The 27,626-nt window shown below is 62.3% G+C and overlaps 4 protein-coding genes, 1 long non-coding RNA gene and 1 other non-coding gene across 8 annotated transcripts; 3 read left to right on the forward strand and 3 right to left on the reverse strand.

The window, feature by feature from the left end:
- Window positions 1-1,801: 1,801 nt before the first annotated feature.
- PLPPR3 (phospholipid phosphatase related 3) lies at window positions 1,802-5,478 on the reverse strand. Its single transcript, XM_041482898.1, has 7 exons — window positions 5,366-5,478; window positions 5,036-5,221; window positions 4,763-4,892; window positions 4,365-4,560; window positions 4,232-4,289; window positions 3,850-4,023; window positions 1,802-3,619 (listed from the first exon to the last, which is right to left on the reverse strand). The coding sequence occupies exons 1-7, from the start codon at window positions 5,438-5,440 to the stop codon at window positions 2,357-2,359; spliced, it is 2,082 nt and encodes a 693-aa protein (XP_041338832.1). The 5' UTR covers window positions 5,441-5,478; the 3' UTR covers window positions 1,802-2,356.
- A 2,260-nt stretch (window positions 5,479-7,738) lies between these two features.
- CFD (complement factor D) lies at window positions 7,739-9,932 on the forward strand. The gene is made up of 5 exons (XM_041482930.1): window positions 7,739-7,899; window positions 8,083-8,236; window positions 8,485-8,629; window positions 9,001-9,258; window positions 9,442-9,932. The coding sequence occupies exons 1-5, from the start codon at window positions 7,833-7,835 to the stop codon at window positions 9,616-9,618; spliced, it is 801 nt and encodes a 266-aa protein (XP_041338864.1). The 5' UTR covers window positions 7,739-7,832; the 3' UTR covers window positions 9,619-9,932.
- Window positions 9,933-11,281: 1,349 nt separating this feature from the next.
- MED16 (mediator complex subunit 16) lies at window positions 11,282-19,920 on the reverse strand. Of its 3 annotated transcripts, none has more exons than XM_041482911.1 (15): window positions 19,785-19,920; window positions 19,434-19,618; window positions 18,987-19,094; window positions 18,686-18,855; window positions 17,750-18,181; window positions 17,382-17,487; window positions 16,621-16,776; window positions 16,160-16,371; window positions 15,309-15,515; window positions 14,658-14,868; window positions 14,339-14,472; window positions 13,672-13,864; window positions 13,236-13,452; window positions 12,713-12,796; window positions 11,282-11,972 (listed from the first exon to the last, which is right to left on the reverse strand). In XM_041482911.1, the coding sequence occupies exons 2-15, from the start codon at window positions 19,567-19,569 to the stop codon at window positions 11,846-11,848; spliced, it is 2,493 nt and encodes an 830-aa protein (XP_041338845.1). In that variant the 5' UTR covers window positions 19,570-19,618; window positions 19,785-19,920; the 3' UTR covers window positions 11,282-11,845. The 3 variants fall into 3 exon arrangements, with proteins under 3 accessions (XP_041338845.1, XP_041338852.1, XP_041338858.1); XM_041482918.1 differs by having other exon boundaries at window positions 19,727-19,894; XM_041482924.1 differs by lacking the exon at window positions 19,785-19,920 and having other exon boundaries at window positions 18,987-19,150; window positions 19,434-19,575.
- On the forward strand, window positions 19,729-20,670 carry LOC121361892. The gene is made up of 2 exons (XR_005956415.1): window positions 19,729-19,855; window positions 19,886-20,670. It is a non-coding gene; the product is annotated as an uncharacterized LOC121361892 (long non-coding RNA).
- Window positions 20,290-20,396, forward strand: LOC121361897. The gene has a single exon (XR_005956416.1). It is a non-coding gene; the product is annotated as a U6 spliceosomal RNA (small nuclear RNA).
- R3HDM4 (R3H domain containing 4) lies at window positions 20,498-27,147 on the reverse strand. The gene is made up of 8 exons (XM_041482939.1): window positions 26,981-27,147; window positions 24,780-24,934; window positions 24,531-24,649; window positions 23,912-24,035; window positions 23,444-23,529; window positions 22,429-22,514; window positions 22,093-22,148; window positions 20,498-21,454 (listed from the first exon to the last, which is right to left on the reverse strand). Exons 1-8 carry the CDS (start codon window positions 27,022-27,024, stop codon window positions 21,351-21,353), a joined length of 774 nt encoding a protein of 257 aa, XP_041338873.1. The 5' UTR covers window positions 27,025-27,147; the 3' UTR covers window positions 20,498-21,350.
- Between the last annotated feature and the right edge of the window lie 479 nt (window positions 27,148-27,626).

Genomic DNA, 27,626 nt, shown 5'->3' on the forward strand with positions numbered 1-27,626 from the left:
AGTTCTCTGGGGCCCAGCCCAGGCTTTGCAACCATCGCGGGCATCCCTGTGCCCATCCCTGTGCCCATCCCTGTGCCCTTCCCTGTGCCCATCCCTGTGCCCTTCCCTGGCCCTTCGGACACTGATCGGCTGCTGGCACGGCGGTGGCAGCGATGGTCCCCATGGGAACAGCAGTGGCTTTTTGGGGGGGTCGTGTCCTACCCCTTCCCACGGCAGAACACCCCAGCCAAGCCCCAGATAGAGCAGAGCCCGTGTCGGGGCTGCCTCTGACAAAACTGCCCTGAACGCTGCCTTTAACGGGAAAACGCGGGGAGATCGGGGCTGCTGCAGCGGGACAAAGGGCTCCGCACCAAAGGGCTCCTCCAGCCCCTGCCCCGAGCCGGGGGAAGGGGCTGCCCGAGGAGTGAGCCCCCTAAAGCCCGACCTTGGGGAAGGGGCTGCCCAAGGAGTGAGCCCCCTAAAGCCCGACCTTGGGGAAGGGGCTGCCCGAGGAGTGAGCCCCCTAAAGCCTGGCCTTTCCCACCATGGGTGCAGAAAGGGAATTAGCTGCCAGCCGGAACCCCAAAGCAGGAACGAGCTTTGGGGAGCGATTTGGGAATCCCAAATGGGAAAGCGAGCCGCGGGGCGGGGCCGGGAGTGGGGCTGAGCCCTTTGTGTGTCACAAAGGCGGGCCCGGCCCCTGGGGCTCACCCGGGGGACACGCGGGGACTCCTGCAGAGGGTGTCCCCAGCGGAAAAGGGACACCGGACACGTGTGGTGCGAGACAGAGCCCAGGCTGGAGCTGATGAGGTGGAGGATGACAGCCCCTCCTGCTGCAGCCCTGTGGGGGGGCGGGGGGGAGGATGAGGATGAGGATGAGGATGAGGATGATGAGGACGGTCCCGCTCTCTCCCGACCCCGCGGGTCCCCAAGCGATGCAGCAGCGATTGCTGGGGGGCTGCCCAAGGCGGGTCGAGGCTGCGAGAGGCGGGTGCGGGGCTGGGGGTTTGCCCGAGACTGCGAGAGCGATGCGGGGCTGTCAGTTGCCATGGAAACCGCTGGGTCAGAGGCGGCGGGAAGCGGCGTGTGACGCCATCGGCACCGCAATGAGCCGTGAGCGCGGGGGCGACGTGGGGCTGGTGGGCTGGGAGCCCCCGCATGCCCCGACCCCCACCAAGGACCGCCGGAGCGTGGCGTCCATCCCGGTGACCTTGGCCAGCGGCTGCGGGTCACCTCTCCGGGTCACCAGCACCACGGCTGGATGGAGCAGCCGCAGGGCCCTCGTGCTGGTTGGAGTTGGACCCCTCGTCTCCCACCCCCCCGAGGGCCCCCCACACCCCCCGCGCCATGAGATGCTGCCACAATCCTCCTGCTAATCCCGGGTGGCTTTTCCAGCACCGAGTCAGGGTTATGTGGATAATCCATATGTTTGCAAGGCAAAGGCTTTGGGATATCCACTGTTAATCCAATTGGCAGTGGCAGTTTGGTGCCATCGGCACAGTGTCCTGTGGGGGGGGGACGTGGCTGCCCCAGCCACTGCTCCCCCGGGGCTGGGAGCTCCTGCAGAGCCCCGGTCCTACCCCCCCCAAGTCGTGAGATTCAGCTGCCCCCACCTGCCAAAATAACCCAGCCAGGGAACATCCACATGTTTATTTGCTTTTCAAACCACAGCAGCTCCAGCTGTTGCCCGACATTCTCAGCCTGGAGATCCCCTCCCTGCTCCCCCCAAACCTCAGCTGCTCCTCCTGGGGCAGAGCTCAGCCCCCACTGCACCCCCACCCCAATACCCCCCTCTTCTCCAGTCCCTGCAGTATTTACAGCCTCTCACGCCCAGAGCCACAGCACTGGGCAGACCCCCCCTCCCAGCCTGTCCACCCTCAGGCTCCCTGACACAGACTGGTGGTGCAGGATGGGGGCATCACAGGACCCCCAGCACCCACAAACCCCTACATGAGCTAGGGCCTGCTGCCCCACAGCAGCCTCTTCCCCTGTTAAACCCCTTCATCTAGTCCCCCCTGAAGCCCTTCAGCACCATTTGTCCCTCCCCGCCCCCCTACAGACATCCACTTCCAGAGCCAGAATAAAATAACCCTTCGGAAATGTCAGCACCAGTGTTAGAGAGAAAAAGAAAGTCAAAAGTGCTTGGAGCTGCCCAGCCCCACAGCCTGGGGGGGCAGAGCCCCACCAGCTGCCCGAGCAGGAGCAGGGTCCCGTGCCAGGGGTCCCAGAGGTGTCTCAGCTGGCTCAGGACCAGCGTGGCCGTGCTGGTCCAGAGCAAAGCCAGCCCCATCCTGCCATCCCCTGCAGAGGCACCCCAGCATCACAGAGCCCCCCCAAATCAGGGCAGGGCCGTGGGGCCCCGGCAAGGCACCGGGGCTCAGTCCTTAAACCTGCGGCCTGCCTGCATCTTCTTGTAGTACAGGTCCACCTCGCTGTCCGCCGGCCCGTCCCGCTCGGCCGGCTTCCTCCGCAGCGTGGAGTCGCGGCTGGCTGTGGCCAGCAGCCCCTCAGGGGGGGCCTCCACCCGCTCCCCAGCACCCCCCGCTGCCCCCGGGATGGCGGCCAGGCTGCCGTAGCGTGGCTCGTCCTGCTCCATGTCGCTGACAGAGGAGCCAGGGGAGACACCGGCGCTCTTGGCTGGGCGGAAGCCGTGGAAATCCTTCCCCACCTCACCCAGCTCGTAGGTGTCTGGCCCCTCTGGCCCCTTCGGCCCCGACTTCCACTCCCAGGGCCCATTGCCAGCAGAGAGGTGGACAACGGGGTGGTGAGGGGCGTGGGCGTCGATGGTGATGATGCTGGAGCTGTCCCGCTCCGAGGGCGAGCGGTACTGCGAGGAGTCAGAGCTGGTGGAGGACGAGGACGTCTCCGAGTGCTTGGGGGTGACAGAGACAAGGCTCTGCTGCTTGGACATGGCGATGACCTGCATCAGGCGCGGGGGGTTGGCCACCCTCTGCGCTCCCCCCTTCTCCGCCACCATCACCCACTTGGCCCGCACGGCCGCCCCGCTGCCGGCCGCGGCCCCCGCGCCTGCCTGGCTCTCCTCGGGGATGTGCACCAGCTGCGAGGCGCCCGGCCGCGGCTGGATGAGCACACGGGGCCCCATGGCCGCCCGCTCGGCCGAGCGCGCCTGCACCGTGGGGTACAGGGATGGGGGCACCTCCTCGCCGGGCTCCCCCACGGCCCGGCCCTGCGCCGCCTCCTCCGCCAGCGTCATGCTGCGACCCTCCAGCGACTTCTGCTTCCACTCCGTGATGAGCTGCTTCGAGCGGGAGGCGTCCACGGGGACGTGGATGGTCATGTGGCGCCGCGCGGGGTCGTCCATGGAGGGGGTGTTGACGCGGGGCAGGGTGTTGCTGAAGGTCACCATGTTCTCCTTGCCCATGGGGCTGCGCGGGGCCAGCAGGTCCACGTCCACGCTGGCCCGCTTCAGGCTGCCCAGCGAGTTCTTCTCACGCGGCACCGGCCGTGCCGCCTCCTCCAGCCGCGCCTGTGGGTTCAGCTCGTCGGTGCTCACCGACTTGTTCTGGTGGTAGACAGAGTCGTGGCCCCGCTGTGTCAGCGCCCGCAGCGCGTCCTTGGCTGGTGCCTGTGTCGGGACACGCTCCGTTGGGGCACGGAAGTTGCCAACAGCATGGAAAGCCTGTGGGAAGGGGAACCACAGAATCCTAGAATGGTTTGTGTTGGAAAGGACTTTTAAAGGTCATCTAGGAGAAATTCCACTAGATCAGGTTGCTCCAAGCCCTGTCCAGCCTGGCCTGAAGCACTTCCAGGGATGGGGTAGCCACAGCTGCTCTGGAGAGTGTGGAGTCAAATGGCCCCACCAGCATCCCCCAGCCCCCTCCCTGGGCCACGGGCAGGACCAGCACCCACCAGGTACGCGGCAATGCCAGAGCCGATCAGGAAGCCCACGTAGACGTCGGCAGGGTGGCTGCGGTACTGGGTGATCTGGGTCAGGCCGCAGATTCCAGCAGCGATGGCGAAGGCGAAGACCAGGATGGGCTTGAGGAGCTTGGTGCTGTCCGAGATGATGGAGTTGAAATACATCTGGGGCAGGAACAGGCTGTCAGTCACGGCCCTGGCCATGCACAGAGCCCTTGGGTGTGTGTGGGACTGCAGGTGCCTGTGCACACACCCAGGACGAGCACAGGAATATTGGGCAGAGCTTGTCTGTGCCAACAGAAGAGGGACACAGCTGCCGATGGCATGGGACTTGTGCCAAGCCAGCATGTGCCAGGCAGCGCTGGGAACTCACCGACACATAGACAGCAGCAAAAGCCGAGAGCGTGGCGTGCTGGGATGGGAAGGTCTTCCTGCAGGGAGAAGGGACGTGGTTGGGACGGGGCAGGAGGGCTGGCAGTGTGGCACAGGGCTCCCCTGGCACGTACCTGGCAGAGAGGATGGCATGCTTGTCGGTGCCTGAGCAGATGTCCTGGGTGATGTAGGGGTTGGCGTCGCAGGGCGTGCCCAGCAGGGTGTAGTTGGGCTTGCAGACCGTCAGGAAAAAGGGGGCGTGGTAGCCTGTGGCCAGCTGGATGACATCTGTCACCAGGGCTGTGGCACAGAGCCCAAACACGTGGACACCTGGGGATGGCAGGAGTAGGGCAATGGGTCACCCCCATCCCACGTGGGGCAGCCAGGACTCACCCAGCCCTGGGACACGCACTGGGATGGGTACGGTGCAGTGTCCAGGGTCTGGGTGGGGCCGTGCTCCTGCTGTCACAGCCAGGGTGACCCCACGTCCCCTCCACCCCCCAGATCCTGTCCAGGCTGTGGCACAACGTACCCACAAACCTGACGGTGCGGCGCAGGAAGGAATTGAAGTTGCAGCCACCAGCGTTGATGCTGCCCTCGGCACCGGCGCGGCCCTTCAGCCGGGACTGCAGGCAGTACACCATGCCCTCCCCGACCATGATCTGGAAGGAACCGCTGGCTCAGGCAGGACTGGGGGTGGCTGGGTTGTTGGCAGAGCCACCCGATGGATGCTGGGCACCGCCAGGCACCGGGACCCCAATCCCAGCTCCGTCCCAACCCCACAGCGGGACTAGCCCGGACGCACCGAGGCAGCGGGCGCAGCAAAGGCCAGGCTGAGCAGCATCAGCAGAGGGATGAGCTCCTCGTTGGTCTCCACGTAGGGCATGGAGAGCGCCCGGTCATGGCACTGGAAGCCAACCTTGGCCGGCTTGAAGAGGTCCGTCAGCTCCAGGAAATAGAGCGTCACAACGGAGGAGGCCACGATGGGCAGCTGTGGGGGACAGAGTGGGGACCAACCACCCCCGGAGCGATGGCACCGCACACAACGGGGCACAGAACCCAACCCGCTGTGCCAGGGCCCGGGACAGAGCCCCCTGCGCAGCCCCCACGCCGTGCCCACCCACCCCACACCCACCTCCACGAAGTAGAAGCAGGGCAGGAGTGTCATGCTGTCCTTGGGGGCGCGGGCTTTCTCCTTGGGGGGGATCATGGTCCTGGGCAGGTGCAGGGGTCCCACCGGGCTGTGCCTCCGTCCTGTGGGGGCACGAGGGTCACCACATGGCAAGGGATGGGCAGCCACGGTCACCCCTGGTCACCCCTCCAAGTCCCTGATCCCAGAGGGGGACAAGCACCCCCGAGCCACCACCTGGGCCTGCAGGGGCGCCCCGTGTCACTCGCGGTCACCCCCAGGTCACAGCACTGCCCCTGCTCACCAGAGAGACACAGCTGGAACTGGGGGTGCCAGCGCCCGGGGGGTGGCCCCCAGTGCCCCGGGGGGTGCCCAGCCGAGCCAGGGGCTGTGACAACAGGTGGGGCGGAGGCTCGTCTGTCGCGACAGGCGGTCACCGCCGCGACAGGCGGCGAGGCTGCTGCGGAGGGCGTGTAGAGGGGGGTGTGCCGCCCGCAGAGCCGGGCCGGGGATGGGGATCCCCGAACCCTGCCGGCCCAGCCCCACGGGATTGCACCGAGCTGCGAAATGAGGGGGGAGGATAACGGGGATGGAGCGACGAGGGGCAACTGGGCGGGGGGAGGGGGTCGGGAGGTCGTGGGGGAGAACGAGGCGAGACAAAGAGCCGGGCGGGGCCGGGGACAGCGGCGGGACCGAGCTCTCTCCGCACCGCTCCGCACCCCCGACCGTGCCCGGGCACCGGGGGGGTCCCGGGGCCGCCCCCAGCCCGGGCTGCCTCCACCACCGAGCCCCCCGATCAACCCTTGTCCCCCTGTGCTGGGGGGGGGGGGGGGGGGGGGCCCCCAAATTCACCCCCCCAGAGCTCTGTCGGCCGGGAAGTGCCTGCCCTGCCCGTGGCACCCGAGGGCTTCAGAGGGGGTGACTCGGGGCAGTCCCGGACCCTCAGTCACCAGTACCCCAGGACGGTGCAGCACCCTCAGCAGGAGCCTTGTGCCAAGGACTCCTCAAGCAGGAGCCTTGTGTCTCCCAGATTTGGGCCTGGGGAGCTGGGTGCAGCTCCCTTTGCTTTCTGGAGGCTCCCAACACCTCGTGGCAGAGGCAGCAGCCCCCCCAGCCCCACCTGCCCCTGTCCTGACCCTGCAGAGGATCCCGGCTGTGCCCAACCCCACATCCCACCCTGCACCCCATTCCCTGCACCCCACGCTCACTTGTTCCCCCCAACCACCCTCCCACGGTCCTGTCCCGGGTCTGAGCATCCCTGGCACCACACCGTGTGTGCCCTTGTTCCATTTTTGGCCCTAAGTGGGCAGAAATCTCCCGGCGCATTTAACACCGAAATCCCGAATCCCTGCAAGCTGCGATTAAGCTGCTCTCCCTGCGGAAAATCCCTGCTTTGAGCCGGGCTCAGCCCCTTCCCAGGACGCCACCACTCTGCCCCGACCCTGCCCAGCGTGTGCCACCAGCACGTGGGGACAGCGGGGAGGCGAAGCCACCACTGCAGAGGGACACCCGAGCCTCCGGGGACCCCCAGCGCCCGGCCCCGTCCTCGCCGATGTCCCCGGCCACCCGCTGACCACTGGCCTGGGGGTCGGGGGGGTCAGAGGTCGGGGCGATGGGGGGGTCTGCGCAGCCGGACAAAGGGAATGCGGCAGCTCGGGGCTGGAAAAACTCGTGGAGCAGGGAAAGAAGGAGAGGGTGGGCGCCAGCCCCTCGCGGGGTGTCCCCTGGAGCCCCGCTCGGTCCCAGCTGTGGGTAGCCACGCTGGCCATCCTGGAAAGGGGGGGAGATCTCGAGGCGCCGTGAGAGGCTCCGGGGACGAGCCCGGGAGGGGGCTCCGGGCGGCTCCGAGCGCCGGGACCGGGCGGGAGCCGAGGCGGTGGCTCCGCTTAGTGGCACTGGGGAGAAAGGCAGAGGGGACCGGGGCTGCCACGGCCACCGGCATCCCGGACACCGCCCCGCTGGCTGCCATCACCCCCCAGCCCTGCGGGGACCCCCTCGGGGCAGGGGTGACGGGACGGGTTTGTGTCCTGGGTACCCACCGAGCTGGCACCCAGCGCCCACCAGGGACCGGCCCCCATGCCGGGAGGGGGCCCCTGCTCCTGGGAGGGCGGGGATAGAATTTGCCGGAGTTTTCTTTTGCCAAAAGCCTGAACTTCTTCGGCATTAAAAATCCCGGCGCAGAAATCCCCGGCGGCTGGTGCCAGGGCCGGCAGCTGGGCCGGGCTGTTTCCTCCTCCCGCGCTGTTTGTGCCGGGAACTCTTGACCCCTTTTATAAGCTGAATATTTCAAAACATTCAGCCCACGCTGCGGAAACCCCCCCTTTCCCTCCGCCCCCCCCTTTCCTGTCCCCCCTCCGCCCCAAACTGGACATAAAAGCGAGTCCCAGCCCCGGCCCGGGGTGAGCAGCGTCCTGCAGCCCCCGAGCACCCCAAAACCCCCGCACACCCCCAGCCGGGCAGAGGCTCTGCAGCCATGGGGCCGAGCCCTGCTCCCGTCCTTGTCCTGGCTCTGCTGCTGCTCCTCTGGGCCCCGGTGAAAGGTGAGTGCTCCCCCCGCACCCCAGGGCGCTGACACAGCACCGGGGTGCCTGCCCAGCTCCCCAGTTCTGCCTCCACCTGCGGCCAGGTGCTGGTGCAGCCCACAGGGAAGGATCCAGGGATCCGGGAAGGGACCACGGGAGTGACACTTCCCTGAGCCCCTCATCCCGGCCTCTCTCCTGCAGGGCAGCCCCGGGGCCGGATCCTGAGGGGCTCCGAAGCCAGGCCCCACCTGAAGCCGTACATGGCCTCGCTGCAGCTGGACGGGCAGCACGTCTGCGGGGGCTTCCTCATCGCCGAGCAGTGGGTGCTGAGCGCTGCCCACTGCACCGAGGAGACGTGAGTGGGGCTGGGGGTCAGGGCACGGCTGGGGGGGCTGCTGGACTCGGGCCAAATCCCACTCCAGAGCCTCGACCCCAGTGCCAGAGCGTGGCACTCAGCTCCCACCTGCAGGGAGGACTGGGCAGCGGCTGTAGGGCCTCCCGGAGCTCCCTGCTGGGCTCTCCAACCCCCCTCAGCACCCCATTTCCCTGGCTGGGTGCAGTGACAGCCCCAGCTGTTTGTCCCACACTCTGACTCTCTTCCAGGGATGGCAAACTCTTCCAGGTGCTGCTGGGTGCCCACTCGCTGTCGCAGCCGGAGCCCCACAAACGCCTGTACCAAGTGCGCGCCCAGTTCCCCCACCCTGGCAGCAACATCCACAACAACAAGGATGACCTGCTCCTCCTCCAGGTGGGCTGGTGGCTGGTGGGACCCTCCTCCCCACCAGGCACAGCCCCATTCCTGCAAATCCCACCGTCCCTTGACATGCTGCAGGGTCACTGACTGCCGGAGGAAATCCTCACGGTCAGGCTGGGCCATCCCTCCCTGTCCCATGGGACCATCCCTGCTTCCCCCAGCAAAGCTGTGAGCTGTGTCCAAATGCCTCTGTGCTCCTCACAGCTCCAGCTCTGGTGTCTGGCTGGGGGGCTGTGGTACCTGGGGCTCCAATCAGAAGGCAAAGCCCTGAGTGTGGCTGAGGCCAGGGCGGTCTCGGTGTCAGGGCTGGGCTCAGCCGGGCACCGCTGCCCCTGTGACCCGGGTCCCCTGTGGCTTTGCGGCAGCTGGAGGAGAAAGCGGAGCTGAACACGGACGTGCGGGTGCTGCCCTTCCAGCGGGAGGACAGGGACGTGGCTGCCGACACGGTGTGCGAGGTGGCAGGGTGGGGCACCACGGACCACAGCGGCACCCGGCCCGACAGGCTGCAGCAGGTGGAGCGGCCGGTGATCAGCCGCGACGTCTGCAACCACCGCACCCGCCACGACGGCACCGTCACCCAGAACATGATGTGCACCGACTCCCGCAGGAAGGACACCTGCAAGGTACCACACACCCGCCGCGGATCCACGGGGGGCTGCGAGGGGGCAATGGGCACAACGCCCACAGCCTGGGAGAGGCGGGGGGCTGCGGAGCAGGAGGGGACAGCGTCTCCCCGGGGTGGGTGTCCCTTGTGCTGGGGTGTCCTAGCAAACCCTTGGCCATGCTGATGAGGTCTGGTCCTGCAGGGAGACTCCGGTGGACCCCTGGTCTGTGGCGGGGTGGCCGAGGGGGTGGTCACGGCCGGCTCCCGCGTCTGTGGCAACTACAAGAAACCGGCCATCTACACCCGCATCGCCCCCTACGCGGCGTGGATCGACAGCGTCATGGCCTCTGCCGCCGATGGGGAGGGGGACACTCGCTGAGGGCACCCCAGGGACCTGCTCCTTGCCACGGCTTGCTGCTGCCAGCACGGCCAGAGCGCCCACAGTGCCGCCCCACCGCGTGCCACGGGCTCCCACCGCTGCCCACCCCGCTGCCAAGGTGTCCCCACAAGCCAGGAGGAGGGCTGGGCCAGGGGACTGGTGAGGAACGAAGGAAGGGGGTCCCTGGCCCCCCACTCACAAAGCAGAGGGCCCAGGTGGGGGAGAATTGGGGGTCACAGCCCTCAACAGGCTTTGCTGAAGGTGCCCAGAACGCTGCCCGCGACCGCTGCAATAAAGTGATGATGATTCCTGCAGAGCTGCTGGGCTGGAGGAGTGGGGAGGAGGGAGCTGGGGGGTCTGTGCAGGAGCCCCTGCCCAGGGGGGAGCTGGACATGGGGTGGGACATGCTGAGGTTGTGTCCTTGGGGACAGCGTGGCCTCGGGTGGGAGCAGGGGACACATCCTGCAGTGTGGCCACAACACCATGGAGATCTGGGGCCTCCCACAGGGTCACTGTGTGAACATTTGGGAAAGCAGAACCTGCCTGTTGCTGATATGGCAGTGCCAGCTCTGGCTCCCACGGTGGGATCCGTGCTGGAACCCTGCAGGATTCTCACTGGGACCCTCTTGTCGCAGGAGCTGAGGGGCAGGGCAGGGCAGAGCCATCTTCCCACCACACCCTGGTCACCCCCAGAGCCCTGCTCTCCCACAGCCCTGTCTTTGGAGGGAGCAGGGCCAAGGCACAAGAGCTGGGAGCAGCAGGGCCCCAGGGGACTGCCAGACCCTTCCAGTCCCATTCCAGGAGCTCCGTGGTCAGCAGGGGGCTGAGGGGGACACGAATGTGTCTCCATCCCCCTGCTCTGCTGCTGTTCCCTGTTCCCAATCAAACATTAAATAACCCCAAACCTGTTCTATGAGGAGCTCACAGAGGGCCTGGTTTGAATTTTACTTACAGGGGAAAAGAGTCTTAATAAGGTGCAGTTTCCTAATTAGCCATTTGATTGTCCCTAATTACCAGCAGAGCAGAGAGGGGGAGAGGTCTGTACAGCTCTTACAGCTCTGTGCAGTGAAACATTTGCTGGAGTCGAGGGATGAACTCTTGTCACCAGCTCCAGTTCTCAAGAATAATGAAATCATGGCTCCAGAGGGAAAGGAATGTACTAAGACTGGCTCACTCCCCCTCTTAAACGGTCTGTGGGGACCTGGAATTGCTGGCTGGGATGCAGCAGCAGAAGGCTCCAGGTTTATCCCCCTAAGAGCTGAAGGAACCGTGGGAGAGGAGCAGGCCCAGATCAGCCCCAGGGCTGGGGCTCCCCAGGCACAGCCACGCTGGCTCCAGGAGGTTGTGATTTCCTGCTCAGGGCAGCAGCAGCCGAGGGCAAGGCAGGGCAAAAATCTGAAAGGATTTTTGGCTGCACCAGGATGTTCCTCCTCTGGTATGCTCAAGTGTCCAGCCTTGCTGAAGCTGGAGGCTTGCACAACCCCAAGGATCTGATGTTTTTTTCCTCGAGTGTCCATAAGGTGAACCTTGAAAACATCCATTTCCCTTTTTTCCAATGATGGTGGTTCCTTTCCTGACAGATGCTCTGGCAGCCCTCCCGTGGCTCCACTGCCCCAGCCCCACACTGGGCAGCCACGTCACACCACAGAAACAAACCACATGCTTCTGTACAAAATCAGGAGAATTTTTATTTACAACAGCAAGAGGCAAGGACAGGGTTCACTCCAGGCAGCAACACTCATTCCTGCTCCCATCCAACACTGATGGGCACACAGGAGCCAACTCCTGTCTCAGGGACAAGTTTGCTGAGGGATCAGGAGTGCCCAGCCCACGTGGCACTTCCCAAGCAGCTGGAGGCACAGGATGGATGTGAGGTACCAGCTGTGCCCCCCTCAGCTGGGACTTTGTTCTCACCAGCTGCCCCATCACCACTGCCCAGGCCAGGGCAGCTGCCAGGACATCACTGCTCTGCTGGCACAGACACAAAACACAGCCAGGCTCTCCCTCCTGGGCCCCAAATGAGGGGGAAACCTCTGGCATTCCTCTCCAGCTCTTCCCTGCTAAGAGGCAGAGCTCCCTCAGCTCTGTTTTGCAGCACAGCTCAACCAAGGTCGAGCAGCAGCAGCTTTTGCAGCATGAGGGAGAGAAGCTGCCATTCCCTTGTCCCAAAACCTCCATGAAGGGAGCCCTGTGCAGCTCTTGGCCCTCACTGCACCCCAGGAAGGGCTCAGGAGTAGCTGAGGGGCATCTTCCTCCACAGCCCCCCACACAGGCAGTTCTTGATCCAGCGCTGCTCCCACTGCTTCACTGCTGTCACCTTGTTGGGTGACTTCAGCATGGTGACACAGCCACACCTGGGGGGACATGGAGGGTGCAGCCAGCCCAGTGCAGAGCCAGCACTGCTGGGGAGCTGCATGGATCACACAGGGATCCATGGGGGAAACAGCTCCTGTCATCTGCAGGTGACACTTGTGAGCACCAAAACCAGCTGAAACCAGCCAGCAGCAATCCCACTGAGGGCTCTGCTGGAGCTGGAGCCTGGCAAGGAACAGCCCCAGCTGCTGTTTATACGTGAAACAACTGACAGTCATCTCACAAAAATGATTGCTACAGAGGCTTTCTATTAAAATCAGTAATTAAAGCTAATTCAATCACATGACTTAGATGGATGCTTGTTCCCTGAGCCATTATCCTGAAATCCAGGCTCTCCCATGAGGGTGGATGAGTAGGGCAGCATGAAATGCAAGCCTGGTGGAAAGATGACCCCAAAATGAGAGGAGGGGCAGTGGGGTGACTCCTCCCTCCAGCCCTGCCATGACCACACAGGTGCTTTAATGTCCAGACCCACAGAACTGGGCATCACACAAAGGAGTTGCTGTATGCTCTCCTCCAGCCCAGATTGCTTCAAGAGTTTTATCTGATGTGTTTGATTTTTAACCCAAGGGCCAGGCTACAGCAATGCCACTCTCCTGACAACGACATGGGCACCCCAGGCTGGGGACACCTTAACCACAGCCCCAACCAGTCTCAGAGAGCTCCTGAAGGACAAGGACAGTCCAAGTCCTGCCCAAGCTCCACTGCAAGTGTCACTTACCTGGTACAGGACTTGCATTCCTCTGTTGGGTATGCACCCAGGTGCAGCCGCCTCAGGTGGTCAATTTTGGGCTGTCCAGGGGCCCTGGGGAGGGAGAACAGGACTTCCCTAGAGTGTCACTTTCCACGAGCTGCTCCCAGGACAGGGAGCTGCATCTCACGGGCCAACATGGCAGAGGTTCTGCCCACTTGCCCACCCAGTGCCACGAGATTCATTGTCACAATGTCACAATTAATCACATTAATTAATGGGGTTTTTCCCTGACCATTTGCTATCATTTTTCAGTACTTAAAATTCCCAGCCCTTCACAAGCTGAGAAAGGGATTTGAGCAGAGAGGACAAACTGCTCTTGGGTCACAGCAGCAAGGAGACAAGCCAAACCTCCGAGCTGCCAAGACTCCTTCTCACCATGCACTGACTCAAACAGATCACAGATCAGGCACTGGTATATTTCCCACATATTTCCAGTACGTTTCCCTCATAGTTCCCTATTTTTTCCCTGAATTACACAAACAACATGTACCTGACAAAGGCATCGAACTGGGAAGAGACAGTGTGGCCAACGAGCCCGGGAGCCTTCCCAAACTGCAGCCGGACCAGCTGCTTGTTCTGCAGCTTGCTGATGATGCCATCGTTGATGGGCAGCCAGTCAATGTTGGGAATGAGCAGCTGGCTGGGCAGGAGGCAGCACTCATCGATCAGGGCATCATCGGGCTCTGTGATGTGATTTTCCTCACGACCTGCGTGGGAAATGAAGGAAAAAAACCCCTGTGACCTTTACACTTCTCCCTCAGAGCGCCAGAGAGCTGCGTGCAGCTCCTCCTCCTCTGCCAACTCAGCCTGGAAAACAATAACCTTGGCAGCTGCACTTGCCCTTTCTCAACGTGCCAGACCCCCTCGGAGTCACGTCCCACCCCACTGCTGCAGGAATTACTGTTCAGGGAACCGGCCACACTCACAGCACAGCCAGAGCTTGGTCAGGAGGCGGAAGAGCAGGGACATGCTGTCCTGGGTGTCCGAGGTTGCTGTGTACACGGGGAGGCAGCTGGGCTTCAGCAGCCCCCAGATGCGGATGACCACCATCAGCTCCCGGAACATGCCCAGGGACGCGCCGTCGCGCAGGAAGCTGTGCCCAGGCCGCACCGGGGAGCCCTGCGGGGGACAGCGGCGTGGCTGGGGGTGGCACCGGCCTGGGTGGGCTCACACCAGCCTGGGTGGGGCTCACACCATCCCCAGCCACCACACTGCATCCAGACAGCTCCTGCTTCCCGCAGCACACAGCCTATGGAATCTGCTGGTGGGGATGGTGGAGGGTCACCTGAAGGTGACACCTCTGCAGAGCTGCAAGAGGAGGGTCCCCAAATCCCCCAGGTACTGTGATGGTCACCAGACCCAGATGGGCATGGGAAGGACCATTCTCTAATTCTGCTGTTCCTTACTCCTCCCCAGTGCCTGTGCTGACATGTGGCCCTGTGTGCCCCAGCAAAGGGAAACTGGCTTCAGGACTGGGCTTGAAATCGTCCCACAAAGCCACAACACAACATGGGGCCCAACGAAGCTCAAGCCCCAGCACTGCCCATAGGTGTTTGTGTCCTCTCAGCACGTTCCCAGCACTCCAGATCTCACCTGGTTGGGAAGGCTGGCCAGCAGGTAGAGCACAAAATCCCCCACCCACTGGATGAGCTGCTGCAGGGACTGCAACGTCGTCATCTCCAGGACAAACTCTTCTGTCTTCAGGTTAATCATCACCTTGTCAATGTCTGGAAGAGAAGCAAGACATTGCCTGGCTCAGGAGGATGGATCCAAACCTCAAACCCTCCCTGTGGAGGTCACCCTTGTCCTCCTCCTCAAACGCAGGAGTTACTGAGAGACTAACACCACGGGGAGCAGTCCAACAATCCCAGACTCTGGGAAGGCAGTGCAGGGTGCTGTGAGCAGTCAGTACCTACATCCGTGATCTTGGAGCAGATCTCGGTGAGCCGGTCCCCGGGGCTCTTGTCAGGGGTGTTGAGGAAGTGTGGGCGCAGCAGCGACTTCAGGGTGCAGCTGATGGCGATGAGGAAGAGCTTGGCGTGGTAGTCACACACACGGGCAATGGTGCTGGAGGAGAGCTTGCACAGGGATGCCTTCATGGCAACAATGCGTGTGGAGAGCACCTGAGCCACAGGGAAACGCAGCAAAAGGCACAAAAAAAGGCAGGAATTAGCATAAGCTCATTAGAGCTGCTGCTGCTGCTTTATTCTTTATTCTCTGCTCTCCCTTTCTGCTGCAGGAGTGACAAGAGCAGTGAATGCCATGCACGTGAGCGCTGTGCTGGGCACGTGCTGCTGCTCCCAGAATCTGCCAAAAATAGATTTCACCATCTCACCCCAAGTTTCCAGCAGCTAAGACCCTGCTAATATCAGGGAAAGTGAATGCTGCTGACATGGAAGCCCTTCCCAGCTCCATCACTGCCCGAGCAGGGCACTCACAGAGCACAGCCAGGCAGAGCCACCCATGTCCTGAGGACTGGCACTGGCTGTTCCTCACTCCAAGTCCCTGAGCCCCTCCATGCCCACCCTGGGAGTGAGCCCAGAGCTCCCACCCACCCACCCACCTGCTGCAGGGCCGCGTTCTGACGCATGTACTCCTCGTGCAGCTTCTCCACCAGGTTCTGCACCATGCTGGGCTGGACGTGGAGCAGGATGTCCCACCAGTCGTAGCCAGTCACCATGCAGTACTCCAACAGGAACAGCAAGTGCCTCAGGGACATGTTCATGTCCAGCACGTGGCCCATGGAGGGGGAGATGCGGAGCATGCTCAGCTGGAAGGGAGGAACCAAAGGGAAACTTCAGGAGTGGGCTTGAAATCGTCCCACAAAGTTACAACACAACATGGGGCCCCATGAAGCTCAATCCTGACCTAGAGACAGTTTCTGCACTGATGGGATACATCCCTTTCCAATATGGAGCTCACAGCTGGAATTCCCAGTGTTTCCTGAGCAACCCATCACCCCTGAGAGAGCCTGGCTGAGAAACAAGCCCACCATATGATACAGGGTCACCTCGAGCCAGGTCTTATAAGCTCTTGGAGATTTATACCACAGCTGGGATAGCTCAGGCACAAAATCAGCAGGATGGCTTCTGTGGCAGTGCTGGAAACAGAAAAGTTTTAATAAAAGGCAAAAAAACAGAGCTCTTTACAGAGAAAAACAGAGCCAGGGCAAGAGTCTGGTAAAACACCTCACAAAAGCCATTAGTTTCTTTGTTCTCTTCTTTTTCTAGTAAATTGCTTAGGCTGGACCTTTTGGCTTCTGTCCAATTGGCTATCCTTAAGTTTGAGGTGAAGTCCCCAAGGTCCTATGAGGAGAGAAACTTCTGGGCTTTTTTCCTTTTCTAGGAGACAAAGGATAACTTTGTCACTCCGTCCACAGGCGGCACATCCCTACATCCAGAAGAGAGCACCAACCTTCCCGTGACTGTCCACACCAGCCAGGGCCAGTGATGTCCAGGAGAGCTGCATGGCCTTGAAGTGCACCAGGGGCCCCGTGGTGCGTGGGCGTTTGAGGGCTGGCTCGTCCACGGGGCGCTGCGAGGAGGAGCCGTAGAACACGGCCATCATCTGCAGGGACAGCCGGTGCACGATGTGGACACTGCCATCGTGGAAAGCCAAGGCCAGGCCTGGGGACAGGAGACAAGTGAGGCTGAGCAAACAGCTCCTCCCAGCGTGGCAGAGCCCTCGCCCAAAGCAGTGGCCACCACTGAAGCCCATGGAGAAGCCAAAGGGCTGGGGGCTCACAGCATTTCACAGCCTCTTCCCACAAGGGTGAAAGTTTTCCCTCAGCTTTCCACGTGCTTTACTTCAGCTGCAGCTCAGGTGGTGAAATTCCAAGCAAAAGTCACACGTTTAGGGTGAAGACAACTCCTTACCCAGTCCAGGGAAGAACTTGGTGTCGTTTGCCACCTTCAGGTCGGTGTTGGTCAGGGAGATTGGCAGCTTTGGCAGCGCCACGGCCGACACCCGGTCCAGGTCGTTGGTGGCAGACAGGATCCGCCACTTCAGGATCATGGGCTGCTTGTCTCCCACTGGGGAAAAGGAGAAAATGAGTGGGAATTTTGTCCCACAGAGATCAAAAAATCTGCCCCTCATTTCTGCCCAGGCACTGGTATATTTCCCATATATTTCCAGTATGTTTCCCTCATAGCTCCCAATTTTTTTCCTGAGTTACACAAACAACATGTTTTGCTAAATCTCTCTTGATGGGAAGCTCTGCTGCGGGTGATTAAGATCCTTATATACAATAATCCTTTATATTTCACCACACAAACTGCCCTGATTAATTCTGTTTTATCTGAGATCAGGTGAAGCCCAGGCAGCCAGAGCAGGGGATTAACCCAGCTCTGCTGCTCAGTGCTGGTCCTTTGGGAGCTTTTGCTCCACTGGTGGCAGGAAGGGCGGCTCTGCAGCAAAACACAAAAAATTCTTTTAAAATCTTTTATGAAGCGAAAGCAACAACCCCTTCCTGGAAACAGCAAGTTGCTGCCTATGATGCAAGCAGACAGAATGGACTGAGGACACCTGAAAATAAACATGAGTAATCCCATATATGGGATAATAGATGTGGAAACTGAGCTGCTTTTTCCCTCAGACCAAGCTACTGTTCTTGAGAGTGCCCAGAGCAGACACTTACCCACAGGAGAGATTTGCTGGAAGATGTTGTTGACAGGCAGGCCCTCCTTCCTCAGGGACCAGCACTCCACGATGCTGTTGTTTTGGTTGGAAGCACAAAGCAGCACCTGTGGAACAGAACCCCCCACCACAAGCATCACAACAGGGAGGACACTGCCCTGGTCATTCCCACCCTCCATTTCCAGGATCCTGCTCCCACTCAGGTCATGCTCCACCAGCAAAAAGCAGAGGATCAAACCAGTGCGAGGTGAAGTCCCTAATTCCAGCTGCACCAGAAGGGCAGCTAGGAATGCCAAGAGTACTGCAGGACATGCTGGCCACCTCCAGCCCTCTGAGGAAGGCCAGGTGGAGCAAAGAGCAGCTGCCCACCTGCTCTGACATGTCCCGAGCCAGGAACTTCAGGTGGGTGATGGCCGGGTACTTGTCCTTGCGCGCGGGGTCGGTGGTGCAGCGCATGAAGAGCGAGGGCAGGATCTCGGTGTCAATCTTGCACTTCTCGTTCACCACGCTGACACACACCTTGTAGAACTGCACGGGGGACGTGCTGCTGCCGTCGGACGTGGCCACCACGATGTTGCCCCCGCCCGTGAAGGCGACGTCGGCCAAGGCCACGCGGCAGCGCAGGCGGCACAGGCTCTCGGTGGCCGTCAGCACCTGCCCGTTGGGCTTGAGGAGGGACACGGTGACCAGCCCGCTGATGGTCACAGCAATCCAGCCCTCCATGGGCTTCCCACCAAACAGAGTCAGCGACGGAGAGAATTTCACCCGGGAAAACTTCTCACCGAAGTTGGAGGCTCCAGACTGTAAGAAAGGTGAGCAGAAGTTAAGTGTTGGCAGCCAAAATTTGCGCCCGTGGAGCTCTTCTGGTGAGAGAGGGGCAGGATTTATGTGGGACATCACAGGAGGTAAAAAAACACCAGCAGGGAAGTTGTGCTTGGCAGCTTTGGGCTTTCAGAGCCTGCAGGATCACAGAGGTTTCCAAACCAGGAGCTCATCTCTGTGACCAAATCCTCGGATCAAACCTTGGCACCCCGAATGCATTTCCTCTGAATCACCACTGCTGAGGAAAGAACTGCTCTGTCGCCATGTTCCTGCCTAAAACTCAGGATCCAGACTGAGGGAGACACATCTGAAACACCAAAAGGCTCCAACCCTCCTGATAATTCAGCAGGAACCAGGAATCTGACTTCTCTTTGACTGGAAAAACTCCCCAAGGCCACAAGAGAACACAGGCAGGATCCTGAGCTCTCTGCCAACACCTGAGCCAGAGCTCCAGCCCAGACCCCTCAGGAAGCTGAGACAAACCTTCTCCACGTGCAGAGCCAGCTTGACACCGTTGTGCAGCCAGGACAGGGCCACCACGGGGTCCCCCTCCACCACGCTGCCCACCGTGTTCTCCCAGCTGTTGGCCAGGTGATCTGTCATGCTCCAGCACTTGATGTGGCCATCAGCATCTGCCGAGAGCAGCCTGGAGCCTGTGACAACGACACTGCATGAGAACAGGGGGGGAACAGACAAAACCCCCCAGGGAGTCACAGCCTGGGACACTCTGGGACACGCACAGCAGGGGTGGGACACGGTGACAATGACAGGGAGACCAGCCCACCTGACTGATCCCACTCCAAGCACGAGATGACCTCAGTGTGGCCCGAGTTCACGGAGTAGACGTCCCAGGGGTGCTCGGTGTCGATGATGTGAACCATGTGGGTGAGATCTGTGTGAACAGAGGAGCGACTCCTGTCCCTTGTCACTGCTTCTGAGCCTCAGAGCCTCGGAGACGCAGCAGGGAGAACATCAAATATTTGATGGAAATGATTTGGGGTAGTGCTGGGAACGCAGTGAGGGGCCAGACACCGAGGTGAGCCTGCTCCTGCTTTAGGGAAACAAAGGCACTCCCAGGGAACAAACGCGTGTGGGACACTCCAGAGGCTGAGGCACGGAAGGAAAAGGAGCAGCAGCAGCCGGGAGCTGCCAGGGGCAGGGCAGAGCTCCGGCCCAGGGGATCCTGGCCTTTCCCGGGGCACCGGGAGGGATTCCCGGGGGCTCGCGGTACCTTTCTCCTCCTCATTGCGGAGGTCGGTGGTGAAGGCGATGAGGTTGCGGCAGGACCAGGCGCACACCAGCGGGATGGAGGGACAGTGGTTGCTCTTGGGCTTCTTCTCCCACTCGCACACGTAGGCCAGGTCCATCCCGCCGGCCCGGCCCGGACGGGACACCGGAGACCGGACAGCCTCGGTCCTGCGCGGGGGCAACACAAGGCCGGTCACACCGGGAACGGCCCGCACGGACCCCAGCCCCAGGGGCCATAGCGGGGCGCACAGGACACGGCTGGGAACAGCCCCGCACCGGGAGAGACCGCGGCGGTCCCGGGGGGAGGCGGAGGGAGCGGCCCGCGGGTACCGACCCTACGGCGGGCGGGAGCGTCCTGGGGAGGGACTCGGGGAGGCGTCGGAGGTTCTCGGGGCTGGCGGGAAGGTCACAGAGGGGGCCGGGGCTGGCGGGAAGGTCACAGAGGGGCCCGGCTGGCACCGGCGGTTCCGGGTCCCGGCCCGGCCGCACTCACCGGCGCCGCCGCCTCCCGCCGCTCCCAGGACCCCGGCCCCTCCGCGGGCTGCCCGTGCCGCGCCTGCGCCGCGCGCTCAGGCACTGCCGCGGACACCCCCAGAGAGAGCCACGCAGTGGTTAATTAGCATAACAAACTACCCAGAACGCACCGGGAAGAATGGGAAGTATAATCGCCAGATTTTGGACATTTTAGGGAAAATCCGAGGAAAACTAGGGAGAAAAAGACTGAGAAACACTTGAAGAAACTCATTCTGCGTTCAGTACCGAACCACTCTGGGGTCACCCTGTTGTGAATATATTGCATTCCTAAGGCTTTAAATAGCGCTGCGGGTTGTACCGAGTTCGTGCTCGCTTCGGCAGCACATATACTAAAATTGGAACGATACAGAGAAGATTAGCATGGCCCCTGCGCAAGGATGACACGCAAATTCGTGAAGCGTTCCATATTTTTCGCACCTCCCCACACCCACATTTTCCACCCCGCGCCCAACCGGCTGCCCCGAGACCCCCACTCAACCTCCTCCCCATCCCCACACAGAGACAGAGCCGGAGCAGGGGAGCACCGTTTTTATTGTTCCTGAATGTGCCCGAGCGACACCGGCGAAGGAGGCGCGAGGGGCTCCCCTGGGTCTGGGGGTGCCCACGGTTAAGGGCAGTCGGTGTCATCGTGGGACAGAGCAACCAGGGCACGCCCTGCGAGCAACCCTTGGCACATGCCAGCGACACGGGGGGGGCGCACAGAGGGACCCCCAAAATGCCTCGTCTGCCGCCACGGCAGCTGTGGAAAAGCAGAGCGAGCCCCAAAGGGGGCTGCACCCCTCCAGCACACACACACACACACACACACGTAAATATACACACACGTGATAAAAAAACACAAGCTATATTACACTTAAAAACAGCCCCGTGGTGCGGGCAGGGCACAGGGCGTGGGGTAAAAAGTACCCGGAGCTCCCCGCACACCTCGCCCTGCCCGAGCCCCCTGCACGCCCGGTGGGCACGGGGCTGCGGGAACGCGGCAGCCCCCGGGCTCTTCCGCCGGCTCAGCGATTGCTCAGCAGCCGCCGGGAGCTGTTTCACCGCAGAAAAATCTGGACCGAAATCACCCCACGAGCGTCAGCGCCGCAGGGAGGCTGGCCCCGCCTGATTATTTTTAAAAACACCTGGGTTATAAATAGACACACAAATAGTTCCAGGAGGGCCCGTGCGGGGAGCGGGGCGGGCGAGAGGCACCTGCTGGGCACCCGCAGCCGTGCCAGGCAGGCTGCCCGCCCTGCTCCCCGCACGCCCGACGGCACGGCCACAAACCCCCGGCCTGGAGCGGCTGCTGGAGCAGGGGAAAGGCCGAGGAAGGTCCGGGAGAGGCCGCAGCGGACACAGGAGGGGCAGGGCAGCCGTGGGGGCATCAGCTCATCTGCCCCAGGTAGTCTGAGAGCAGCAGCTCCGGGGGCAGGAACACGCGGTGTTTGTTGCTCACTTTCATCTGACGCTTCCCTTCGATGTCCGAACCTGTGGGTGGGATGGAGAGGTCAGCACAACGCTGTTCCAGCCTCGGGGGTCTCCAACATGGTGCTCCCAGCCCTCCCCTCCTCCCTGGGGCTCGTGGTGAGCGCAGGCTCCGCTGTTTTCTGTCCCCTCTGTCCCCAGCTGGCACCACGGGCTCGCTCCCCGTCATTAGCGCTCAGGCTGATTGCCACAAGCCTGCTAATGAAAGCTCGGCAGCAGAGCCTCCTCTGGAGGGATGGAGCCTGATTCCATCCCTGCCTTGGCAACAAAACCTTTGGGGACGCCCAGGGCAGTAGGAGAGCACGGCTGATCCTTGGGAGGAGGAAGCAGCTGCTGGAGAGGGAACCCTGCGAGCAGATTCTTGCTTTGGACCACCCAAATTTCCCCTCAGAGCTGAGCCCTGGGCGTGCAGCTGCAGCCAGAGCTGGTGACCACGGCCGGGGCTGCCCAGGGAGCTGCGGGCATTGGTGGGGAAGCAGAAGGAGGGTGGGACCGCGGGGTTATCTCTGAGCCCCAGGGCGAGGTGGGGCCGGGAGGAGGAAAAGGCTGAGCTGGAGAGGACAGATAGTGATGGAGGGAAGGGGAAAAACAAAAACAAAATCAAAATCAAAACTAAAACCAAGCGGACACATGGCTCTTACTGGCAGAGGCGAGATCCATGTACTGGCAGAGCGCGTGGAGCAGGAGCCGCTCAAAGCTGGGGAGAGGGGACGGGGTTAGAGCCTGACCAGTGTGTCCCACAGCCTGCCCTGCCCTCCACCCTCCCGGGGACACACAGAGCAGATGGGGAGCACAAAGTGCTCAGGGATCCCCACGTGCCACCCTCCCCCAGGGGCTCCACGGGGACCAGGCCAGGTGGGGGTCCCCAGGTGGAGACCCAGGCCCGGCTGAGGGGACGCCAAGGAGTGTCCTGTGCTCCCAAAGCTCCTTTGCAGCCTGGGGTACAGGGAACCCAGAGCCCTGAGATGGGGAAATACCTGTTATCCATCAGTGCAGTGTAGACAGAGTGGGGGGTGACGGAGAAGAAGGCCAGCAGCTCCTCCTCCAGCCCCTCCAGCGTCCCCTGTCAGGAGAGGCAGGGGCTCAGCGAGGCAGGGACAGTGGTGGGCACAGCCCTGGCACAACTGACTCCCCAGGAATTACTGCCAGCAGCTCCTGGGCAAGTTAATCGGATGGGAGCCAGCAGGGAGAGGAGACATGTCCCATCTCCAGCCCCTGAGGCAGGGAAGGATCCAGCTCCTGCCAACTCCACACTGTGTGTGCCAAGGGCTGGCACCATCCCTCGTGTTCACAGCAGCCAGGGGAGCCTCGTGCCTCCCACCAGCCAAAGCTCAGTGCTCTGCTGCTCTGCAGAGCTCTGTGACCCCAGAGACGAGCAGCACACGCGTCTCACTTGAAGACAAACAAGGCAGGGGGCAGGAGGAGCCCAGGCTGCATTGAGAGGCTCTAATTAGCACCAGGAAAAAACAAACAGAGCCCCACAGAGCAGAGGGAGCAGGGAGCCAGCACCCCCAGGGCTGGTAGAGCAAGTGTCTGGGCAGGCAGTGCAGGGCTGCACTCACCTCCCTCCTTCCTGCTCAGCAGTTGGTGCACTTTTACCCCTTTCAAAATACAATAAAGTTGCCCCAAACAGCCTTGTGTGGGCCACTGTGAAGACCCCAAAGGCTCCACTGTTGTCCCCATGCACAAACACACCCAGTTTCACCTGTCACCTGCTGTCACTGCACAGAGACTGGGAAACAACCACTAAAAAAAAGCCCTGTAACTGCCAGAAAAATCTCAGCTGAGCCAGGAAACCCCATCTGCTGGGAGCTGGGTGTCTGTCTGCAGCCAGCCACCGCTGCGGGGTCACACGAGCACCTGAGCACGTTGCCAGGAGCTCCCCTGAAATTTGGCACTGCCCTGCACGAGGTCAGGCCACAGCTCTGGGGACGTGGCCGTGGAGGGACCCCTGCCAGCCCCAGCCCTGCTCCCAGCAGGCTCCCAGCTCACCATGGGGATCCGGCCCCGCTTCAGGGTGGCGCGCAGGCGGCGGCTGATGCGCTGGAAGCACTCCTGGGGGGTGTAGGCTGGGAGCTCTGCAGAAGGGAGAAGGGATTTGGACACAGCTCACAACTCCAGAACGCACAGTGTCACCTTTCAGGAGGACCCGGTGCTCCTCCCCTTCACCATCACCCCTAAAACAGCAACGCCCTCCCCAGCAGCACAGGAGGTTCAGGGGTGCAGGGGTTTGGGGGTGTGACATTAGGGGATGCTGTGCCCATCATCCCAGCCACTTCTGGTTCCCACAAACCCTCCCTGGTCCACGGTGGGGGTCCATAACCCCCCAGTGCCACACCCAGGGGTGGGCTCAAGCATCCCCTGGCCCCACCACTGACAGGGAGTGGGTGCAGCCCTCCCAGAATGTACACAAGGAAGGGAAGGGAGAGGCTGTCCCCACCCTGCGTCCCCTCCCAGCACCTTTCCACTTGTCTTCATTCTTGACAGGCAGCTTCCTCCTGTGCTTCTTCCTGGCCTCCTCCTCCAGGTAGAGCAGGACCCGCTCCTGCTCTTCTCCCGAGCGGTTCATGAAGTCGTTCCAGATCTGACAACAGAAGCCACCAAACCCCACTGCAGAGCTCTGTGGGGAGCAGCTGGCGGTGCACGGCCACCCAGGGCCCCTCCCCACGCCCCACCAGCCCCCTGCTCACCCTCTTGTCCCCAGGGATGGCCCTGAGTGCCACACCAGGAGAGGGCACGTTTCAAAACACCTGGTTACAGGGCCAGCGTGAGGCAACAGGGGTTGGGCAAGGGGCTTGTGCCAGAGGAAGTGCTGCAGCTCACCAGGCACCCGCTGCTCTGCAGCCACAACTCTCCACCACAGGATCTGCCTGGAAATTCCCCCACCCCGTGGGCCCCAGGACCCCATCACCCCCTTGGCACCCATGGCATCAGATCCCACAGATCCCAGCCTGACACCAGACCAGGCAGAAGCTGCGGTGCAGCAGCTCAGGCCAGGGAGGCAGAGGGACGGAGGAGTGAACTACAAGCATGACATGGCACGCCAGTGTCCCCAAGCCAGTGGGGTGGCTGTGCCCACCTCCACATAGGTCTCATTGTTGCAGGCCTCGGTGAAGATGCTGGGGGTGGCCGAGTGGCTGAGCTCTCCCTCGTCGCTCCCGCAGTCATCCTGCTCCAGAAGTGTCATCAGGTAGCGAGCTGGGGCGAAAAGCAAATCCTGAGAGGGGGGGAAGCACCTCCAGAGAGGCCCCTTGCCCCCAGAACATCGCTGCTTGCCACACAGCTCAGGGGAGGTTGCCCTGGGGAAGAGACCCTGCCTGGTCCTTACTGTTCTCCAGCCTCTGGAGGCTCTTGCGGCCCTTGGCCCTCGGGATGAGGTCGGAGTTGCGGATGGCTTTGTTGATGTAGTACTGCTTCCTCTTGGACGGCGAGAACCGCTTGGATGGGGAGTCCTCCAGCAGGGGCAGGCAGTCCTCGATCCTCCTGGGGGACACAGCAGGAGGGGTGAGCCCAGCTGAGGGGCCTGGGGCAGCCACAGCAGCGGGAGGATGGGGGGAGATGGGGCATCAGAGCATCAGCACCGCTGTTTCTGCAAGTGGCACCGCATCCTCCCACAGGACTTGTGCCCCTCGGGTCACCGTCACCTCCAAGGGCCGGCTCTGCTCTAAGCAGCTGTGTGTCAGCACTGGAAGGGCCAGGTAATTAACCTGGGTAATTAACCTGGGCAATTAATCATGCCACACAGGAAGCAAAACAATGGATCCGTTCCTGCTGGGCCCCTGCACCCTAATCCTGAGCGGGCTGGCACCAACCCTGCCGCTGCTTGTGGAGGGCAGCAGGAACACCAGCCCAGCCTGGCACTGCAGCTCCTGGGGGCACCCAAGGGTGCTCTGGTCACAACATGGCCAGGGCGTTGCTTAGTCACAGGCACAGCTTAGGAATGACCATAAAACTGAGGCATTTTAGGGGAAAATGAAGCCACACCACGAGCGAGAAGCTGGCTGGGTGCTGAACGCAACTGCTTGGGTTTCAAAGTTTACTAAACACCAGAGACAGGAAGTTTCCCTGCCTTCACTTGCAAAGAAGCTTCCCCTCGGGGTTGTGTGGGTTTCCTTTAGCACAGCAGAAGGTGGGGGAGAAAATCAACACCCCTGAAACAACCCCCAGGACGAGGAGCTGCAGCACGGCTGCCCAGAGTGACCGCAGCTCCATCCACAGGGTCATGTCCCCACCGTGTCCCCTCCTTTCCAGCATTCCGGGAGCCCCAGTCCTGCAATCAGGTCCTGACAGAGCTGACCTGGGCACAGGGCAGAGCAGGTTGTGCTGTCTGATTGCAGCCCGGGCTAACAGCCAGCTGCTCACCATCACCAAAACCTTGATTTTTTTTTTTTTCCCCTTGGCCTGCATGGGGGGAGCGATACAGTCTTGGCTGCTGGTGGGGGGTAAAAAAACAACCACCCCCTTCCAAGCTGGAGAGAAAACCGTGGCAAAGGTGGGCTTGGAAAGAATAAGAGACTCAGGTATCAAGGCAATGCCCAGAGGACGGGTGGGGAGCAGTAACCCAACCTGCCAGAGCGAGCAACCAGGGCTGGTGGATCAAGTTGTGATACAAAGACGGTTACAAAAACCTGAATAAACAGAGGGAGTCACCTTACCCTGGCCTCAGCTCGGGGGTTTGAGTACACAGCTGCGAGCCCGGCACTCCCTGGAGCCAGCACGGCCCCAGAAGAGATGTCAAAACCCAGAGTCAGCAGGGTGGGAGCACCCCCGGGACCCCCCGAGCCCTGTGGCTGGGTGAGGAACAGGCTGAGCCACACTCGACTCTCCTCCTGAAGCCTCCAGAGCTGTTTGTGGCTGCCCTGGTGACCGGCACTGCCACGTCTGCCCTGGCACTGCCACCTCCACCCAGTGCCAGCCTGGAGGTTCACAGGGCACAGTGACCTCGGGCCAGAGGGAGTGACCGGTGTCGGACGAGTCTGAGTCAGGGTCCCGTGCCAGGCTGAGATGGGACCCCAGGAAAGGCCATTCCTGGGGGACCACAGCAAACCCCCGGGGCAGCAGAGCACGAACAGATCCGTGGCTTCTCCTCCACGTCCCATTCCCAGGCAGGGAGCGCGCCTGCAAGAGGAATCTGTTCTCCGCCGGGGGATTTCGGGTAAATGATATTCCTGTCATTTCCCCTTCGGCAGCAGAACGCGGCAAACTCGCCGCGGGACAGCCGGGGCTGGCAGGGACAGCTCCGTCCCGCAGCGCCCCGAGCCCCCGGTACGCGCCGGTAGGAGCGGGGGGCTCCAGCCCACCCCCGGCAGCCCCGGTGACCGGAGCACCGTGACCTCGAGGGGATAAACACTAATTATAAGGCTCATTATGCCGGTCCCGGGCTCCGCTCTGACACCGCCCCCGGGGCCGGGGAGCTGGGGACGGGCTGTCCCGGGAGGCGCCGCCGCTCCCCGCCCGCACCGACAGCCCGGGGGGCTCCTGCCCGCACCGACCGCCCCTCGGCCCGCCCGGCCCCGGGCCCGCACTCACGGGAACGGCTCCTCGGGGCCCGCGCCGCCCCGCAGCACCACCATGGCGCGCTGGGACTGGGATCGGAACCGGGACGGTGACCAGAACCGGGACCGGGACCTCGCTCCGCCTCCTCCACCCCCGGCCCGCACCGGCGGCACCGGGCCCGGCACCGCCCGCTGGAAGTGACGTCACGGGGGCGGAGGCACGGGAACTCCGCCCCGGGCGTCGCGGGAGGTGGGGCACCGGGAGTGCTTCGGGGAGCCCCTGGAACCGGGGCTCGACGGCTGCCGGACCCCATTAACCCCGCGTGAATCCCTGTTGATCCCCGTTAACTCCCCCGTTAATCCCCGTGAACCTGCAGTTAACCCCCGTTAGAGCCCCGTTAGCCTCCGTTAACCCCCGTTAAACCCCCCGTTGTCCCCCGTTAACCGCCCCCCCCACCGCGGCAGTACCGGGGCCCGCGCCCTGCCCGGCGCCGTTCCCCCGCCCGTCCGCGAGGCGGCGCTGCGGCCGCACCCCCGCCCGGCCCCGCCGCCCCACCGCGCGCAATATTTGCATGCCGACCAATGGCGGCGGGGGGCGGGGAGCTACGGGAGAGACGGTCCAATGACAGCGCGGGGCGGGGAGAGGCGGGGCGCGCCAGGAGCGGCGGGCCAATGGCGGG

Source organism: Pyrgilauda ruficollis, unplaced genomic scaffold (assembly GCF_017590135.1).
Source record: "Pyrgilauda ruficollis isolate IOZ18807 unplaced genomic scaffold, ASM1759013v1 scaffold115, whole genome shotgun sequence".
In the NCBI taxonomy this organism is placed as follows: domain Eukaryota; kingdom Metazoa; phylum Chordata; class Aves; order Passeriformes; family Passeridae; genus Pyrgilauda; species Pyrgilauda ruficollis.

Coding starts and splice junctions, on each gene's coding strand:
- PLPPR3 (XM_041482898.1), bottom strand. CDS start 5,440: ATGATCCCCCCCAAGGAGAAAGCCCGCGCCCCCAAGGACAGCATGACA. Junction 4,893..5,035: donor TTGCTGCGCCCGCTGCCTCG/GTGCGTCCGGGC, acceptor GGTTCCTTCCAG/ATCATGGTCGGGGAGGGCAT. Junction 4,290..4,364: donor CATGCCATCCTCTCTGCCAG/GTACGTGCCAGG, acceptor TTCTCCCTGCAG/GAAGACCTTCCCATCCCAGC.
- CFD (XM_041482930.1), top strand. CDS start 7,833: ATGGGGCCGAGCCCTGCTCCCGTCCTTGTCCTGGCTCTGCTGCTGCTC. Junction 8,237..8,484: donor GCCCACTGCACCGAGGAGAC/GTGAGTGGGGCT, acceptor ACTCTCTTCCAG/GGATGGCAAACTCTTCCAGG. Junction 8,630..9,000: donor ATGACCTGCTCCTCCTCCAG/GTGGGCTGGTGG, acceptor GCTTTGCGGCAG/CTGGAGGAGAAAGCGGAGCT.
- MED16 (XM_041482911.1), bottom strand. CDS start 19,569: ATGGACCTGGCCTACGTGTGCGAGTGGGAGAAGAAGCCCAAGAGCAAC. Junction 16,777..17,381: donor CCAGCAAATCTCTCCTGTGG/GTAAGTGTCTGC, acceptor CCTTTTCCCCAG/TGGGAGACAAGCAGCCCATG. Junction 16,372..16,620: donor CAAGTTCTTCCCTGGACTGG/GTAAGGAGTTGT, acceptor TCCTGTCCCCAG/GCCTGGCCTTGGCTTTCCAC.
- R3HDM4 (XM_041482939.1), bottom strand. CDS start 27,024: ATGGTGGTGCTGCGGGGCGGCGCGGGCCCCGAGGAGCCGTTCCC. Junction 24,935..26,980: donor GGCCCCGAGGAGCCGTTCCC/GTGAGTGCGGGC, acceptor TGTGTCCCCCAG/GAGGATCGAGGACTGCCTGC. Junction 24,036..24,530: donor ACAATGAGACCTATGTGGAG/GTGGGCACAGCC, acceptor TTCTGTTGTCAG/ATCTGGAACGACTTCATGAA.